Source organism: Mus caroli, unplaced genomic scaffold, assembly GCF_978045245.1.
Source record: "Mus caroli unplaced genomic scaffold, Mus_caroli_1 scaffold_20, whole genome shotgun sequence".
NCBI lineage: Eukaryota > Metazoa > Chordata > Mammalia > Rodentia > Muridae > Mus > Mus caroli.
Genome location: NW_028227275.1, coordinates 51,129,528 through 51,146,331, shown reverse-complemented (window position 1 = coordinate 51,146,331; position 16,804 = coordinate 51,129,528). Strand labels below are relative to the sequence as shown.

Here is a 16,804-nt window from a genome sequence, read left to right as displayed (position 1 = left end):
CAAAGTGAGGACAGGACAGCCAGGACTACACAGAGAAACCCTGTCTTGAAAAAACAAAACAAAACAAAACAAAACAAAAAGGTCAGTGGCATGCAAGCTGGGGGTGCCAGAAAAGCCTCCAGGAAAGGATGAGAAGGAGTAGGCACAGACAGTATGCATGTCACCATCTATGGGTACATATGTGAGTGAATTTTGGTAAGGGAGTCTGTGTGTAGATTTCTGGTGGACCCCATAGTCCCCCTATAGCATGATCTGTGCTATATGAGCAACAAGAAGACAGGGTATTACCTCCATGGCCTTGGTTGAGGGAACAGATCTATGCCCAAGAAAAAGGAATGAGATATGTCAGTTAGTTCTTCTTGGAGAAAGACACCCACTGCTTTGTTCTTGGGGAGGGCTTCCTGAGGGAAGAGGTCTTTCCTGGAACTGGATGGTTGCAGGCATTTATTTAGTAATTATCTCCACAGCATCTCTGTGGATGTTTCGCTGCAGAGATCATGGATCTGGGGTCTCAGCCCTCCAGGTACTTCCAGCGTGGAAAGGATATAGAGAGCTAATTATGAGAGATCTATAGAGAGCCATAGAGAGAGCTCACCCAAATTGTGAGCTATCATAGTTCCAGTATATAGAAAGGCCTATGGGAGGGCTGGGGAGGTAGCTCAGCAGTTAAGAGCACTGGCTGCTCTTCCAGAGGATCCGGGTTCAATTCCCAGCACCCACTCTAACTCCAGTTCCAGGGGATCTGATACCTTCACACAGGGAAAACATCGTTGCATATGAAATAACAATAAACAAGTTTAAAAACCTCAAAAAATACAAGAAAGAAAGATGGGGGAGAGAGAGAGAAGGAAGGAAGGAAGGAAGGAAGGAAGGAAGGAAGGAAGGAAGGAAGGAAGGAAGAAGTGAAGGCTTATGGGAGTCATAAAGCCCATCTTTGGTCAAGTACCGTGAAGAAAAGACCGTAAGTACCAATCATCCAATCAACTTGACACAAACCTAGAATATCTAGGAAGAGGTAATCTTAAGAAAATGTTTCCATCCAGATTGCCTGTAGGCAAGTCAGTAGAGCATTTCCTTAATTACTGATTGCTGTGTGAGGGCCCAGTCTACTGCGGGTGGTGCCACCCCTGGGCAAATGGTCCTGTGGTGCATAAGAAAGCAAACTGAGCTAGCCAGGAGGAGTAAACCTAGAGGCAGCATTCATCCATGGCTTCTGCTTCCGTTTCTACCTTGCATTTCCTTCCTTGCTTGAGTTCTTCCCCTGACTTCCTTCACTGATGGAGTAAACCTTTTCTCCCTCACGTTGATTTTGGTCATTGAGGTGATCACAACAATGGAACCTAATGCACCATGCAAAGTCTCCCAGGCATGAAATGTCTGGCCTGGGTGCAGTGGGAAGGAGGGAAATGGGTGTGGCCAGGCAGTACAGTAGAGCATATCTCCTGACATCCATTCACTCAGAGGGAGGTCACAGTAGCAGGGTGGGAAATCACAGGCTCAAGGATGTTGGTTCTCCAAGCCTCTGCTTCTTCCCCTGTCAGTTGGGGATATTAAATAGGTTCTAGAGATTATATACACAAACTCCCTGGTGTGGTATCTGTCACACTAGGTGTCCCCAGTGAATGTTAGCTGTCATTGAGTCCTGACAGCATCACACCAGGAGAGTGCAGGACTGACGTCCAACATTGGAAGGGAGAACACTGAGACCTACTGTGTGCCTTGCACGGGTTATGCATGTGGACAAAGATGGGCCTGGGGATTGAGCCCAGATCACGAGCTTCCAAGAAGCCTTACAATACCTCCTCTGCTGTTCCTCGGAAGGAAGGAGGAGAGACTATGCGAGTGAACAAATGGCAAACAACTCAGGAGTGAGAATTCCATGCCAGAGGAAGCACCTGAAAGCCCAGGCCTCATGAGTGACAGAGTGGGCCATACATCTGCCGTGTACCGGGCCATGTATACACAGTAATATGTGTGCTTAAGTATGAGTATCTGTGTCAGAGATGAGTCTCTGTGCTGTGGGTGTACACGAGAGAGCTACAGTGCCTGTATCTGTGTTCTTTGTGCGTATACCTGCCCTTCTCCTACCAGGCAGCCAGTGAGCTTGCCCTCAGAAGTCCACTTGCCTCTCAAGCAGCTTCCCCAGGGCATCCCAGCAGCCCGCAGTCCTGTTTGATTCTGTTCATCCATAAATCATGGCTTGCCGAGGAGATGAGAGGCAGTGGAACCAAAGCTTTACCAAGGACTGCACTGGGTCTGCAGTTCACACCTGAGGCCCAGCCTGGCTTCCAGCTGTTGCCCCTGCCCCACATCTCCCATGTCCCAGCCCTTCCCCCTCTATTCTAGAAGCACCCACTGATGTCTGCTGTCGTTAAGCTTCTACAGGGCTACATCCTAGGGCAGGGGGGTAGATAGCAAAGAACCCAATAAAATGTGACCCTTGGCCTCTGCTGACCTGGGGAGAAATGAGAATGGACCCCGTTCGGTGTTTCATTCACTTCTCAGTGAGCCCAGCTCCCTGCCTCAGATATCTTTGGTCCAGGGCACAATGCAGTAATGCTATGATAATAGCCAGCATTTACTGCTTACTCTATGTCAGGCACTGTGCTAAGCACATTATTTGTGCTAATTCCTGTTAGTCTCTCAGTAGTCCAAGGAAAATGGTGCTATTATTAGCCCTGGCTCACAGGTAGAGAAACCAAGGCATGCAGGGATTAGGTCACATGGCTGGGATGAGTCTGAGCCAAAATTTGAGCCCAGAAGTCTGATTCTAGAGCCACAGCTTAATCACTACACTCTAAAGGATGTTGCAGGCACAGCGTAATGGGAACGCTGAAACAGATGACATCAATTCTCATTGGGCAGATTAAGGAAGGCTTCATGGAGGTGTTTTCATTGGGATCTTGACAACTCATGGGTTTGTAGGGCGAAGTTTAGTTCAGAGAAAGAATAAACAGGGTCCTAGTTTGGAATGTGGGTGGATGCCCGTGTGTGTGTGTGTGTGTGTGTGTGTGTGTGTGTGTGTGTGTGTGTAGAAGAGGGAGGCTCCAATACTGTCATTGACGCCTCTCCCATCTCTTCCCTTCTATCGTGTTTGGGTGACAAATGAGATAACATATGCAGGCATTGAACACATTCAACAAATATTTACTGAGCACGTCTTTGTGTGTCACCAAGGATACTGGAGTGAGTGCAGCACTGACAGCCTCTGTCTTCACAGGTCCTGAAGTGTAGTACACACTGGGTGCTTATTTAATAAATGGCATCTTCCCAGGGCTAGTCTTACTCCTAGAGGCCTGGGAGTCTTCCTCATTGATTCTTCCAAAAAGTATTTATTGAACGCCTCCTGTGTACCAGGTTTTTACCCTCCATGATGGAATGGGGTTATGGAAGGAGCCAATCTCTACCCCACAGGAGTTATCTACTAGAGAGTTCAATGCATGGGCAGCTGGGCCTTCTTTCTCTCACATTTGCTTGGGGGTGCTATAGACAGGAAGGCAGGACTCAGTTTGATTGTGAATGCTGAGTTTCCATGTGGTGACTTGTCCAATACAGGCCTGGGCAGAGGGGCAGCATCATTCCTGAGCCCATCCCTCCCTCCCTGAACACCCCTACAGTTGGCCCAACAGGCTGGTTCTGCTTAGCTCCTGGTTTGCCCTGCCTCCCAGGTCTCCCAATGTCGTCTGTCTGCCCTTGTCTTTGTCTCACCCCTGGGGACCCGGGATGTCTCCTCTGCCCAAGGAGAGGTCGTGGAACTCCACTCTGGGCATAGGCTGACTAGGGCTGCAACATTTCTTTCCTCAAATGTTAATGTGCTGACGTTAAGGGGACTTGAAACCATGCATGTCATCTGAGGAAGGGATAGAGAGAGCTAGTGCGGCTTTGCCTGGAGAAGACTTGAAGGGGACATGAGAACTGTCGGCAGGGATTCAGAGGCCTGTCATGTGGCAGAGCAGCCCTAGGGCAGGCTGGGGACTGCGGCTGCAAGTTCCAGGGAGACAGATTGGACTAAGCACAAGCCTCAGCAGCCTTTTCAATGGTGTCTGCAGGAGAGCCAGTCTCCTGCAGGAACAGCTCCCTGTCACCACCAGGGCTATCCAGAGGGGATCATGCATCATGGGGCCTGACTCTGACTTCCAAGGTCCCTCGCAGCCTAGGGACACAGTGACTCTATCCTCCGGGAATGATTTCTTCTGGCTGGCAGGCGAGAACACGCTTGTGCCCCTTGATGGTAACAGCACTTGAGGGCATGCTGGCCAAGGACACCTTGTCACTTTTATTTCCAACATCAGTGCAATCTGTAATGGCAAGCATTTGTTTCACTCTGCCTTCAAGGGCTGTGCAAAGGATGCTGAGGGGTCTGAGAGATCTTGTGGGGGAGGGGTCGGCTCCTTGAATGATAATAGCATCCACGCTGCAGGAGACCCTTGAGCCACCATTCCAGAAGGATTCAACTTTGCTCAGCATCCCCTTCTTCAAATGTAATTTTCTACAAAAGCCCAAGATGTAAAGCCAAGGGAAATGATGCTGATTTGATTGAAGAGGCCTTCAGCCTTCTCTGCTCAGAATCTATCTCTACAGCGCCCCCCCCCCAAAAAAAAAGAGTCCAGGGAACACTAGGTGTTCCAAAGAGCACACTTTGACAACCACAAACCAATATCCAAGGCAAAGAGTATGGACTCTGAGCCGGACTGTCTGGGCTTGAACATCAGTTCTCATCCACTAGCTGAGAAACTGAACATAATGTCCAAGCCCTCTAAGCCTCAGTTACCCTATCTGTAAATGGAAACTAATTTATAACATTTATCTCATTTGCTGTCATGAGGATGATGTTGTCCCTATAGGTGAAGTACCTTTCACATATATGACACTGAGGTTCCAGACATTAGGGCTTGTCCATGGCCAGAGCTCACTGCTGCACATCGGGAGTTGCCTATGATTTAGAATGAACATTTGGTACAGGAGTGGACTTTGTAGGTTGGCAGGCAGGGGCCTGGTGACGGCTGTGTGAGGGTGACATGTCCTTGGGAGCTCTCAGATGTTGGTTTGACCCAAACAGCCTTCTAGAAAGAATGGGTAGTAAATAGGCTCCCCAGGGTGCTGCAAGTGGTTGTGGGAGGGAGCCTGGGGGTCTGAGAGCTGAGAATGACCGCCTCTGTGAGGCCCATATACAAGTGACCCAGAGGAGAAGAGAGGCATAAGCTAAAACCACAGGAACCAGGACCAGACAGATATCGTCAACTCTTAATTACCACAATCACTGGCACCAAGAAACCCATGCAGGCTCCTCTGTAAATAAACTGCATCCTCTTGATTTAGGACACATCCCCGTGCACACATATTTAGAGCTCATGTATGCTCCTTGTTGCTTTTTTTCTCCGTTCACTCCCCCACATGGTCATTTTTGGTCCAGGTTTTGCATTCTGTACATTTGTTTTGGGCTAATGTTTACAACCCCCTGTGAGGAAGACAGGGGAGGCTGTTAAATATGCATTTCCAGAGGAGAAAACTGAGCCTCGGAGTTAAGGAACAGGATCTGAGCAGAAACCTGGGGTTTTCCTCTCACCGTGGCTTGCCACTCCTAAAGTAGGAGGCCCCAGAATGCATACAATGGAAGCTTTAAGTGGTTTTTGTGAGCTTTGATGTCCCAACAAATAATACTGAGGAGGCTGGAGCCAACGGGGATGAAAAGGCAGGAAGCAAGCCTGGGGGGTTAGAATGGAGCTGAGACCAGGAGAGGGCTTCCAACCCAAGGGGAGTTGAGTTAATGTGGGCAGAACATTCCGGATACTCCCTTCTCATTGCCCATGTCACTGTTGAGTCTTGGCCAAGCTCTTAAGGGAGTCTGAAGGTGCTCAGAAGGCAAATGTCCTTTGGGCCGGTTTGCTGTTCAGAATTAGGTGTGGCACATGGACGCACAAGAAGACCACACAGAAGCAGTGACTCTTCTAGGATCACTGATGAACCTAAGGGGCACATGTGTCCTCTCGAGAGTGACACAGATAGAGTTACCAAGCCATGCGTTTCTTCCATTTGTACTGATGAAGAAACTGAGGTGCCGAGCAAGGGAGGGACTTCCCGAGTTCAGGCTGGGAGAAAAAGCAACGCTGGGACTGGGTAGTGCCAGAAAGAAGGGGTGGGGGAGGGGGAGTGTTCTAGGGGCTCAAGGATAGAGTGGCTCTGGCCCATAAAGCTCTGACTGTGTGTGTCCTCCTCAGGGGCGCCCACCCGCGATGTCCTGCTGGTCTCTGCAATCATCACCGTCAGCCTTAGCGTCACTATCGTCCTCTGCGGCCTGTGCCACTGGTGTCAGCGCAAACTGGTGAGGCTCTTGTTGGGAGACCCTTTGAGGCCCGGCCTGACACTGCATCAGCCATACTGCAATCACTGGCTATTGAATTCTAAAGACTGGCTAATCAGAAGACCTGTCTGTTTACAGTCAGGGACATGTACACAGAACTTCACACCACAAGCTTGCACATACTCAACCCCTTTCTTTGCCTGGGTTCGGGTCCCATACATCCTTTTACACCCAGGAGGCATACACGGGGGAAGAGGTACACTTGCAGAGCACTACAGAGGAGCATGTGCTCACATGCCCCACCTCATACATAAAGAACTGCAGGCACACACGCGCAGACTAAGAATTGAGGCCCCTGAACCCTGGTGCGTCGCATCCTTCTTTTCCCTCCCCACGCCCCCCAGTGGGCGTGGCCAAGACGCATAGCCTTCTGACCAATGAGAAGGCACTGCCCGCCCCTCCCCACCCCCCAGCCGCCTGCACATCCATCCTGATTCTCCTGGTTTGTACAAGCACAAACGGCTTCTTTTCATTTTTAACGAGGGCTGGGGAATTAACGAGCGGGATTAGGCTATCAATAAGTAACGAGACTGTCAGGAGGGACATTCATCACCCGAGAGCGCCGGGAGGGAGAGCTGTGAGCCACTGGTTCCACCCAAACTCTGCAGCTAGGCAAGTGTTGCAGCTCCGCAGGACCCCTGGGAGGGGGGGTGAGGGGGCGGGGAACTTCAGCCTGAGTCCTACCTCCCACCCTGCCTAGAAGCATAGTTGGACTTGTGAGAGCTACAGGGAGCGATCTCAGAGGTCTGAGATGTCCCAGGTGTAGGCAGGAATCAGACACACACACACCCCCCTTATACCCACCGCCTTCTCTAGCTCACAGTGGGATGATTGGAAGCAGCACACAGGGAGGAACCATAAGGACCGGCTGAAAGCTGATTCTTAGGCCCTGAGTGGATAGGGGCCACATGCCCCACACTCATGTAGGAAGAGAAGGGGTAGACACCTCTGGAAAAGGGCTTGAGATCTGCTGAGGAAACCGTGGGGAGAACCTGAGAAGCAGATATCCCAGCATGGTTCCTTCAAGAGGGCAAATTCATTTCCTGGATGAGCCTCTCCATTCTGGGGCAGCTCCCACCCCTGGGGAAGAACCACAGGCTCAGCTCCCTGTGTAAGTGTGACCTGTCCCCTGCTGTGGACTGGCGTGTGAGCTAGCTGCCCTCCACTGTTCCTTGGTCTACTGCCTCAAAATGCCAAGGCTGGAGGGATTCAGGCTTTGTGCAGTGTCTTCTGAGACTACGGAAGTGACTGCTATGCACACACTGCAGCCTGGTGTGTGCCTTGTTGCCTTGTTGTAGGACCAGTTAGACCTCGTGAATGTGTTTGAAGGCAGAGGAAGAGGGCTGTATGATCTGGTGTGTGCGTGCTTGAGTGTGTGTGTGTGTGTGTGTGTGTGTGTACACAGCAGGGGAAGCATATCCTTTCGTCAGATCCCTGTTTAACTGAGATCTGCCCCATGTCCTAGACTCCTTGCATAAGCACTGTGCCAGTCTGAGTTGTTTGTGTATGCGTGTGAAGGCACTCTTTCCAAGCCCAGAGTACAAATGGCCTCATCCCACCATCACTCATCTCCCATGGGAATAGAGTATGAGACAGAGTAGGTGGGGACTTCTAGCACCCAGTGCCTTGGGCAGCTGGGAGGTTCTGAACCAGCATCCTCTCTGGCCCGACCACATTGCATCCTCCAGTCAGGAACCTTCTTCCTAGGACTCTAGCTCATACTCTGTCTCTCTGGACTTGCTCTTTATAGACCATTACTTTCTCAGTGCCCACCCCCTGCCCCAGAAATGCCACCCCAAACTCCTGGCACCGTGGATCCCTGATAACAGTCCCTTTTTACCCAGGCAATTTCCTTGGTCTTTGGAAGGAACATTAAAATGCTACCTCACAGACAGCAGCTGGGCCTTCCTGTCCCCTCAGCCACAGTGACTCGATACCTTGACAGCCCAGATTCTATTTCCAAACATTAATAACGCCCTTAATCTCTAGCTGGCTTTTTCCAGATCATCCCAGCAAGCCCCCTCCCTCACAAGCAGGCTAGTGTCATTTGGCTCCTAGTGTCTCTTGGACTTCACTAGGGTTTTCTATGATTTGGGTTGTCCTATGAAATTCTCCCTGTCCCAGCCCAGTCCTACCCTGGGTCCTGTCCCACATAGCAAGCACCCTGGCTCCTGCTACAGAGTTAATCGCTGCGGTCAACAGGAAAGGTTCTCTCAGCTGCAGAATCTCTCCCAAATGTCCCAGGCCATTGAAATCACCAACCCCAGCCCTCCCTGGTCTGGAGGAAGGGGCAGTTGGGCATCCTTGGAAGGGGGTGCTAGCTAAGGCAAGGTCTCCTGCCAATACCTAAAAGAAAGAGGAGAAGGTGGAGGGATTTCCAAAGTCCCCCTCAGAAAGGCCCAGCCTCATACTGCCCAGATGCTGGGGAGAAACATGTCTCCAGTTCCTACCTGAGGTCCTTTCAAAAATAGTCCTTGGTGACCATGGCGTGGCCCAGCCCCTGATGGTCCCAATCAGCATTGGGAATTGTCTAGAATTTGAACCTCTAAATAATGACTGACCAGAGGAACCAGAGAAAGGTGAGGGAGGGTAGCTCTGTGGGCCTGGAGGGCCCAGCATCTCTGTATTTGAATTTGAAGATTTGAGCTCAGGGAAATAGCTTGAGGCCCAAAGGCCCAGCATTGCTGGGGAAATGGGAGGGCCCTTCAGGTTGGTGCTGCAGACTACCTGTAGATACTAGGTCCACTTTAGGTGCTAGAGAGTGAACAGTCGAGCCTTTGTGGGGCTTTGTGCCAGAGTATAAGATCTGACATAAATAGCCGGGCAGTGGTGACACACGCCTTTAATCCCAGCACTTAGGAGGCAGAGGCAGGTGGATTTCTGAGTTCAAGGCCAGCCTGGTCTACAAAGTGAGTTCCAGGACAGCCAGGGCTACACAGAGAAACCCTGTCTCAAAAAACCAAACCAACCAACCAAACAAACAAACAAACAAAACAAAACCAAACAAAACAACAACAACAAAACCCAAAAAACCCCAAAAGATCTGACCAGGAGCCTCTTCTCCAGTGGACCCTCCTGGTGACATCAAACCATTCCAGAAGGGAATAAAGAGAGGTCAGGGTGGGGGGACTTGGCCAGGGTGACATGTGGTACTGTGGACCTGCTAGGGCTAAATCAAGGTGCCCTGAGATATAGAGGTGCTGCAGGTAAAATGGAGAGAGGGCTCTGCACTCCACATATTTCTGGGAGCCTTGCTGCAGTTCCCCCAGATTCCTGTGGCCATACAGCTGCCAGGGAGGGGCCTGTGGGAACACGGCCGTGGCAGCTCTTCTTCTGTGTTTGGAAAGATGGAATAATTGACTGTTATGGTTGCAGTGTGGTGCATGTGAGGAAATGCTGAAGCGGACACGTGCCTGCTTGCATATGTGTGTGTCTGTATGTCTGTGTTTCTATCTGTTCCCACTCTACTAGGACGGGGCCAGTTAATACCTGATTGTAAAGGGGGCTGCAGAGCAGATCTGGCTCCTGTCCAGCCTGCCTCCTCGAACTGCCCTGCATCATCCTGGGGCCTGGCCCAGACCCGAGGCCCATGGGGTGCTCATGAGGACGCTTGGTAGCAGCCAGGAATGTTAATGGGGCTGGGCTCTGCATGAGCTAAATTTAGAAACCCAAGCCGAGAAGGTGAATGGTGCTCACCTTCCCAGCAGCAGACCTGGTCATTGCTTTTCTCCCTTGCACTGGTGGACCAGGATGCCCACCCCTGTCCTGCTTCTTTCCTGCCCACACTGGGCTAAGCTACTCTGGGTTTTCCAGGGGCCGGCTACCTTGTAGCTCAGGAACCTCTGAACTGAAACTGCTCTCTTCACAAAATTATCTTACAGAAGCCCTGTCCCTGCCTCCTAGCCCCAGGGCACAAGGACCCCAGGAAGCCCCCAGGCAATGACCAACAACCCTGGCAGGCCCAGGCACTTGGCTTGCTCCCCGCCCCCACCACTCACGTCATCGGCCACTGCCAACCTTGCCCTACAGGATGCCGCCCCCACCATCTGGGGGTGGTGACGTGGACATTGTGACGTGGCCAGGCGCCTGAGAGCCGTCTGTCCACGGCAGAGGGAACTGTGTTTCTGGGAGCTGGGCCAGAGGCCCAGGAGACAAGCAGACAGGCCTGATACCTGAGGGTCAGGCATGAAGGATTGCTTGTGGGCAGAGACAGGTCCTAGAGCACACATGCGGCCCAGGCATGAGACAGATACCCCACAATGACAACCCACCCCTCACACTGCCTCTGGAGTTTGTTGATATCTCGTCTATCTCCTTACCTCTGGGTCTTCTGTTCTGGGGGGTTTGGGGGAGGGCTGTCCAGATCTCCCCACACCAAAGAGTAACCCTGATACTGTCTCCACAGGGTAAACGCTACAAGAATTCCTTGGAGACGGTGGGCACACCAGACTCGGGGCGTGGGCGCGGTGAGAAGAAAGCCATCAAGTAGGTGCCAGGCTGCCAGTTTGGGGGGATACAAACAGATAGCCCAAATTCGAGAAGTCCTTCTCCCTATCCTCAGACCTGGCCACAGGCATATCTAACACTGTCCTTACTCCCTGAGGCCGTGGCCATGCCCACAACCTTGGTCTCAGAACCCTGGATGACCCCAGCCCCCCACACACACTTTTTTGCTTATGCTCCAGACCCTGAGACTTTGGAGAGACTATGCAGCCTCGTTAAGCTCTGTACGTGTCCTGCTGGTTCTTCCATCCAATCTTAATATCGTATACACTGTCCCCACCCACTCTAGCAGGCCCCTGGACCCTCCAGCCTCCTCCCCAAGACCCTACTTATGGTCTTGGAACCCCCTCTTCATAGACTGGGTTCCTTTTCTCACACTCTACTCATGTTCCCAGGGTAACTTGGAAAGGGTGGGAGACAAACCATGAGGACCCCAGCCAGCCCCAGTACTGAGTTCCAGGGAATCTGACCCATGGGGAAGGGCTCTGCCCTCCTATTGCATCGTGTCCCCCTTTAAGTCCTACTGATTGTACCCTGCCTAGGGTTCCCTACTAAGATCTAAGAACCTAGTCCATAGACTAAGAGCACCTTGCCCGGCTCTCTGCTGAGAGTCACTAGGGGACAATAGGGAAACCCCTGCCTACCTAGGCTCAGGCTCTGAGAATGGAGCTTTCTCCCCTCGCTCTCCACAGAGACCAGGTCTTCACAGGGAGTTCTGTCCAGCCCATTTTCCACTCTAAACTGGATGGGATCAAGCCTGCTGGCCAAGGGGCTTTGCCTGGAAGCTGAGCCCCCAGCTCTACCCATCCCCTACCCCTGTCAACATAAGACTCCCCACTTTCACTGCCCCTTCCCCTGCACCCCTGCACACCCTTGCACTCCTGCATCTCTCATTCTTCCTCTTGCTCCCCTATCCATTCCCAAGGGATCCCTCCCTGCCCCTCCTCTTTTTTTCATCTCTTACTCTGACCCTGTTTGGGACTTTCATAGAAGTCATGGGGTGGTTGTCTGAGGTGGGGGGTGAATAGAAGGGTGGGCCAACTGCGGGCTTGGGTGGGTGGAAGGCTCAGAAGGAGACCATAAGGAGTCTTTGAAGCTGAGTTTGGTTGCAAGCTCTTCAAAGACAGGAGCTGGTGGGACTCAGGGGCTGTTTGCAGAACACAGGCTCAGAGCTTTCTGAAGGTGAGGAATTGAGGAGGATCACGTGAGGGGGAGCAGGAGACTGCCTCCAGTCCTGGCTATTTGAAGCCTGGGTGAGGATGGGTGAACATAATCTCCCTAGACAAGGTGCTCAGGTCAAGGCAGGCATTCTAGAAAGGGTTCTCTAGCCAGCAAGGAAAAGGAAGGCATCAAGGCAGGAAGCAGGCTACAGCCAGGGCCCCAAAGGACCCTCTCTAAGGCACAGTGAGGGCACAGTGCCCCTCGACACCCTGTGGACCCAAAGTCCACAGCCTGAGCCTGCTTCCACCTGACGGGCTGCCCCTGGGCATAGAAGCCAGAACTCATGTGTGTCCTTGAGTTTCTCATCCTGCGCAACTTACTTACCGCACAACTCCCCAGTGGCTTAGGACTTCCTCCTAGGGGAAGCGCTCTGTCAAGGATTCTGGAACACTCCATTCTTCAGCAACGCTCTCCCAAACTGTGTTCCTTGGCGAACTTGTGCCTCCAAAATGATGAACATTTCCAGGGGTTCACTGCCAACCCGGTCCAGGAGACACGACACACTCCACCTCCCTTTGGGTGACACTGATGGCCACTGACACATTTAAGACTTCAGTAAAGGGACACGTTTTCCCAGTCTTCTTTTAGGAGAGATCTTCTCTTTATAGAACCATAGTAGAAAACCAAGTGGCCCCAGAACTCGGGGTGGGAGGACAGCCTGGGATGATGCTGATCAGGGTGGGAGGACAGCCTGGGATGATGCTGAGTGGATCTTCTCCTGTAGGCCTAGATTGGATAGAGACCTGGAGGGAGCAGGAAAGGGGAGCCTGCCAACCTGCTTCCTTCCTTGAAGGCCTCATGCAGGGTCTCTCCGTCCAAACAAGGTCTTGCTGGGGAGTGGAGCCAAAAGGGTATCCCTGATGGGCATGAGATCTTTTGTAGAGAGAGCATTTTCCACTGGTGACTATTCTGCCTCCCTCCCCCGCCCACTGCTCCCCCTGACTCTGTGAGCTGCCTCAAGGCCTGGGCTTGAACTTTGTGCAGAGACTCCCCTGTGAGACATTTCCAAAGAGTATCTATAGACAGTGACAGTCACCTGGGAGAGTCAAGGCCACCATCTCTCCTCTGGGCCCTGTGGTGGCTGTCTAGCTTATCTCATTTTCTTCCCCATTCCTTCATCTCAGATGAAGCATCAAAGTCAGGATGTAACATGAGAAGCAGCTCCCCTGAGAACAGTTGATTCTTAGGGGAGCATGCCCCCGAGTTGCCAGCCCCTCGCCATATTTCACCTTGCCTAAGCAGGGACACAGGCTAGACTTCTTCCCTAGGCTCTTACTCCAGCATCATTCCTGTCACCGCGCATGGCTCCCTTCTAGAATGTGGCCTGGGAGCTACCTTTCTCCCCCAGTGAGCAGTCAGTACTCTTAACTGCTGAGCTATCTCTCTAGCTGGCCCTCAGTGCCCAACCCTGTCACTTTGGGAGCCCAGGAAATTAATAAGCTGTCTGTAGTTTCTGGACATCCAGGCCATGTCCTGCAGGAGCCCAGGATTCTGCCACCTATTTCCCTACACAGAAATTCCTTCATCCTTTGTCCTCAGCATGTCAGCTGAGGAGGACAAGTCACCCAGAGGAGGGGTGGTGGACTGGGGTAAGGATCCCTTTTAAACCTAGCAGCTTCATCTTAGGAAGGGACAGAACACAGACTTCCCAGCAGGCCAGGCCAAGGGTAGACTGTGAACCCAAGTCTGGGCAGGTCCCACTGGCTTCACAAACATAAGAGGCCCTTCACACAGGCCCCAGAACCCAGGGTCTCGATGACCCTTGATGACACCCTCTCTGAGGTCAGAGGCCAGGATGCCTCCTTCTTGTGGAAGCCTCACCCAACTGTCCTAGTCACCTTATTTGTCTCAAGTGGAGCCTTCTGCTCACCCAGTCTCATGGAAGCCCTGCATTCCAGCCTCACCAGAAGTAGGAGGAGGCCCAGGGACATGTTAGGCCACTGGAGAGAATATGGAAGAGGGAGAAAAACGAGTCATCTTTGAAGGGAAACTGAGGCCAGAGAGAGCCAGGGCCAGCTACCAGCAGCAGGACTTACCTTACTTTCCAGCACCTTCAAACATTAAATTTGCACCTCCCCCTTCTCCCAGCATTCCCTTTGCCATCCAGGCCTTGTCTCCCACCTCCACCCCCAACCTGACCACCCCTCCTCTCTCATGGTCTTTCTCTCTCCCACCAGCTTCCTAGGCACGAGACTCTCCCGTCTGCCTGCCTGCAGCTTGTCTCCTTCCTGTGCAGCTTCCCTGGCCAGCCTTCCAGTGCATGTGTGTTTGTATGCGTGTGCGTGTGCCTACATAGATATGCGAGTTGCAAGGATGCCTGGCCCAGGCTACGGTGCCCATCTGCCCTCCTGCCTTTCTTCCTCTGCAGGAGCAGACCCTCGATGCCCCACCCTCTGTGTGCCCCCAGGGGCCCCACTTCCCTTCTGCCCCCGCAGGACTTGCAGTTCTGGTCTCTTCTTGTATCTCCCTGTTTTCTCCCCTCTCTCTCTGCCCCTCCAGCGACCTAGACAGAGACTTTTGGAATAACAATGAAAGCACAGTGCAGCAGAAATGGAGTTCCTATCCTCCCAAGGAGTTTATTCTAAACATTTCACCCTACGCCCCTTATGGCGACCCTCGACTGTCCCTCAAGTGAGTGACTTTACCTGGTTTGATCATATGTACTGAGTATCCGCGCACGCCCCACCCTTCCCGTCTCCTGCCCCCTCTCACTTCCTCTCCTGCTCATCTCCTTCCACTTTCCCCTCCATTCATCCCATGGGCAGGCTGGCCATGGAGACGAGCAACCCCTCCTGCCCCTTCACCTTCCTATCCCTCGCCTGTCACCTCTCCCAGGGCCAGCCATGCAGGAGAGCCCCCTCCGCAGCCACACCTGGTCCCTAGCCACGCCCCCTGGCTCCCCACCCTCTGTGCAGTCAGGATGGGGTTGCCCGTTTTGGTCCCTCCCTCTCGGTTGTGGCTCGCTTTTTCCTCCCCCCTCCCCCCGCTGTGTGCTGCGGCCGTGGCTGCTGGTGGTCGGTGGTCGGTGGTCGGTGGTTCGTGGCGGTGGTGGCGGTGATGGTGGTGGTGGTGGTGATGAACTCTGACTAACACGGCTTTCTCTCTCTCCCTGCCTGGGGGCCTCCTGGCCTGGACAGCCCGCTCTTCCTCCGTCGTTAACCCTTCGTTGTCCTGTGGGATAGAGTTGGAGGTGGCTGCCCTCCCCCAACCCCCACCGCTCCTGCCCTAGGCGGTGGGGAGGGGCCCCCTCCATTGTCGTGGTGCGTTGTTCTCTGACCCCAGCCCGCCCGGTCCCCTCTCTCCTCTACAGGCTCCACTGTTAACTCATTTGCAGTGCTGATGTCTCTCTTTCTCTCTGTCTGTCTCTTGTCCGTCTGTTTCTCTCCTCTCACTGTCTCTTTCTTCCTTTTATCTGTCGATGTTTTTCCTCTCTTCCCCTACCCCCAACCCCATGTGTGGCCTGCCCTCTCTCCCCCACCGCCACCCCCGGTGCTCCTCTGGCCTGGCTGCCTCCTGCTCGCCTCCAGTGGCACGCTCCTGTCAGGCGCCAAAGTGGCCACTGCGGCGGCGGGGCTGGCGGTGGAGCGGGAAGGCCGGCTCGGGGAGAAGCCGGCGCCGGTGCCACCACCCGGAGAGGACGCCTTGAGAAGCGGCGGGGCTGCCCCCAGCGAGCCGGGCAGCAGTGGCAAGGCGGGGAGAGGCCGCTGGCGGATGGTGCAGAGCCACCTGGCCGCAGGGAAGCTCAACTTGTCCAAGTGAGTGATGGCACCCCATGGCTGCCAGAGCCGTGAGCTCAGGCCTGCCCCCACCAGGGTGGACAGCGGGACCCCTGGCATGCCCGCTGCTGCCCCCAGAGGTGCCGTCTTCGGCCCCTGGTTCATTCCATTGTCCTCATCAGGCACAACCAACTCAGCCACATGCTCTCGCATTCAGGCCTCTGGCAGCTTCCCATTAATGTCTTCCTTTGCCAGTGACCAGGTCATTCATTCTCTGTCCCCAGAGCAGCTTCACTCCAGTCCTTGGGCCATCCCATCCTCTTTGACTGGCCACCCCATCTCAGCCATCAGGTCATCCCTCTGTGGGCAGCAGGCCCTTGGTTGTCTCACCATGGGACCATCCCATTCCTGGGGAGCAGGCCCATCTATCTCTCCCTGTATTGACACACTCATTAGCCAGCAGACCTTTCCTCTTTTGGGCAGCTGATGGCTCTAGGCCCAGCCTTGAGCCATTCCGTTTTGATTGATTTCATCTGCCTGTTCCCAGCCTCGCTTGTACCATGACACCATCCACCATAGGGTTTCATCTATGAGCAGCCACCATGCTGCCTCAAATGTTCATCTCATCGCAGCCATCCGCACTGGCTGGTCCTGTCTTGGTCAGTGAGCTGTCCCACTGTTGGGAGTTCTTGAGGGTTGAGATTATTGAGCCCCAGCAAGCAGCTCCTTTCAAATGTCAGAGGGTGGTCAGAAGAGCTGCTTCTTTTTAAGGGCTGCATGGGCTTACCAAGCAGTCATGGACTGTTAACACAAGCATGAGCTATCATCCCGCTAAGGATATCTTATTCTCCTCTTGACTTTCAGAACTTCTGGTCTCCCACAGTAAAGCCCTTGTAAGCCCCAGATCCTCTGAACCATGAGCACCTCACAAATTTGAATGTGGGTTCCACTTTGAGCTGTTGACACTGTTTCCTTCTTGGGCAATGGTATAGCCTCCCCCTTA

At 53.1% G+C, this 16,804-nt stretch overlaps 1 protein-coding gene across 5 annotated transcripts in view; it reads left to right on the top strand.

The window, feature by feature from the left end:
- The window catches only part of Syt7 (synaptotagmin 7), a 62,026-nt gene that overhangs the window by 17,951 nt on the left and 27,271 nt on the right, over positions 1 to 16,804 (top strand). For 2 of the 5 annotated variants that reach the window (XM_029472668.2, XM_021152359.3), the window contains exons 2-4: positions 6,219 to 6,322; positions 10,767 to 10,846; positions 14,585 to 14,716. In XM_029472668.2, the coding sequence (XP_029328528.1) occupies positions 6,219 to 6,322; positions 10,767 to 10,846; positions 14,585 to 14,716 (316 nt within the window). Of the gene's footprint in view, positions 1 to 6,218; positions 6,323 to 10,766; positions 10,847 to 14,584; positions 14,717 to 15,612; positions 15,841 to 16,804 lie in introns of all 5 variants that reach the window. The other 3 variants (XM_029472667.2, XM_021152360.3, XM_029472665.2) reach the window with 2 other exon arrangements.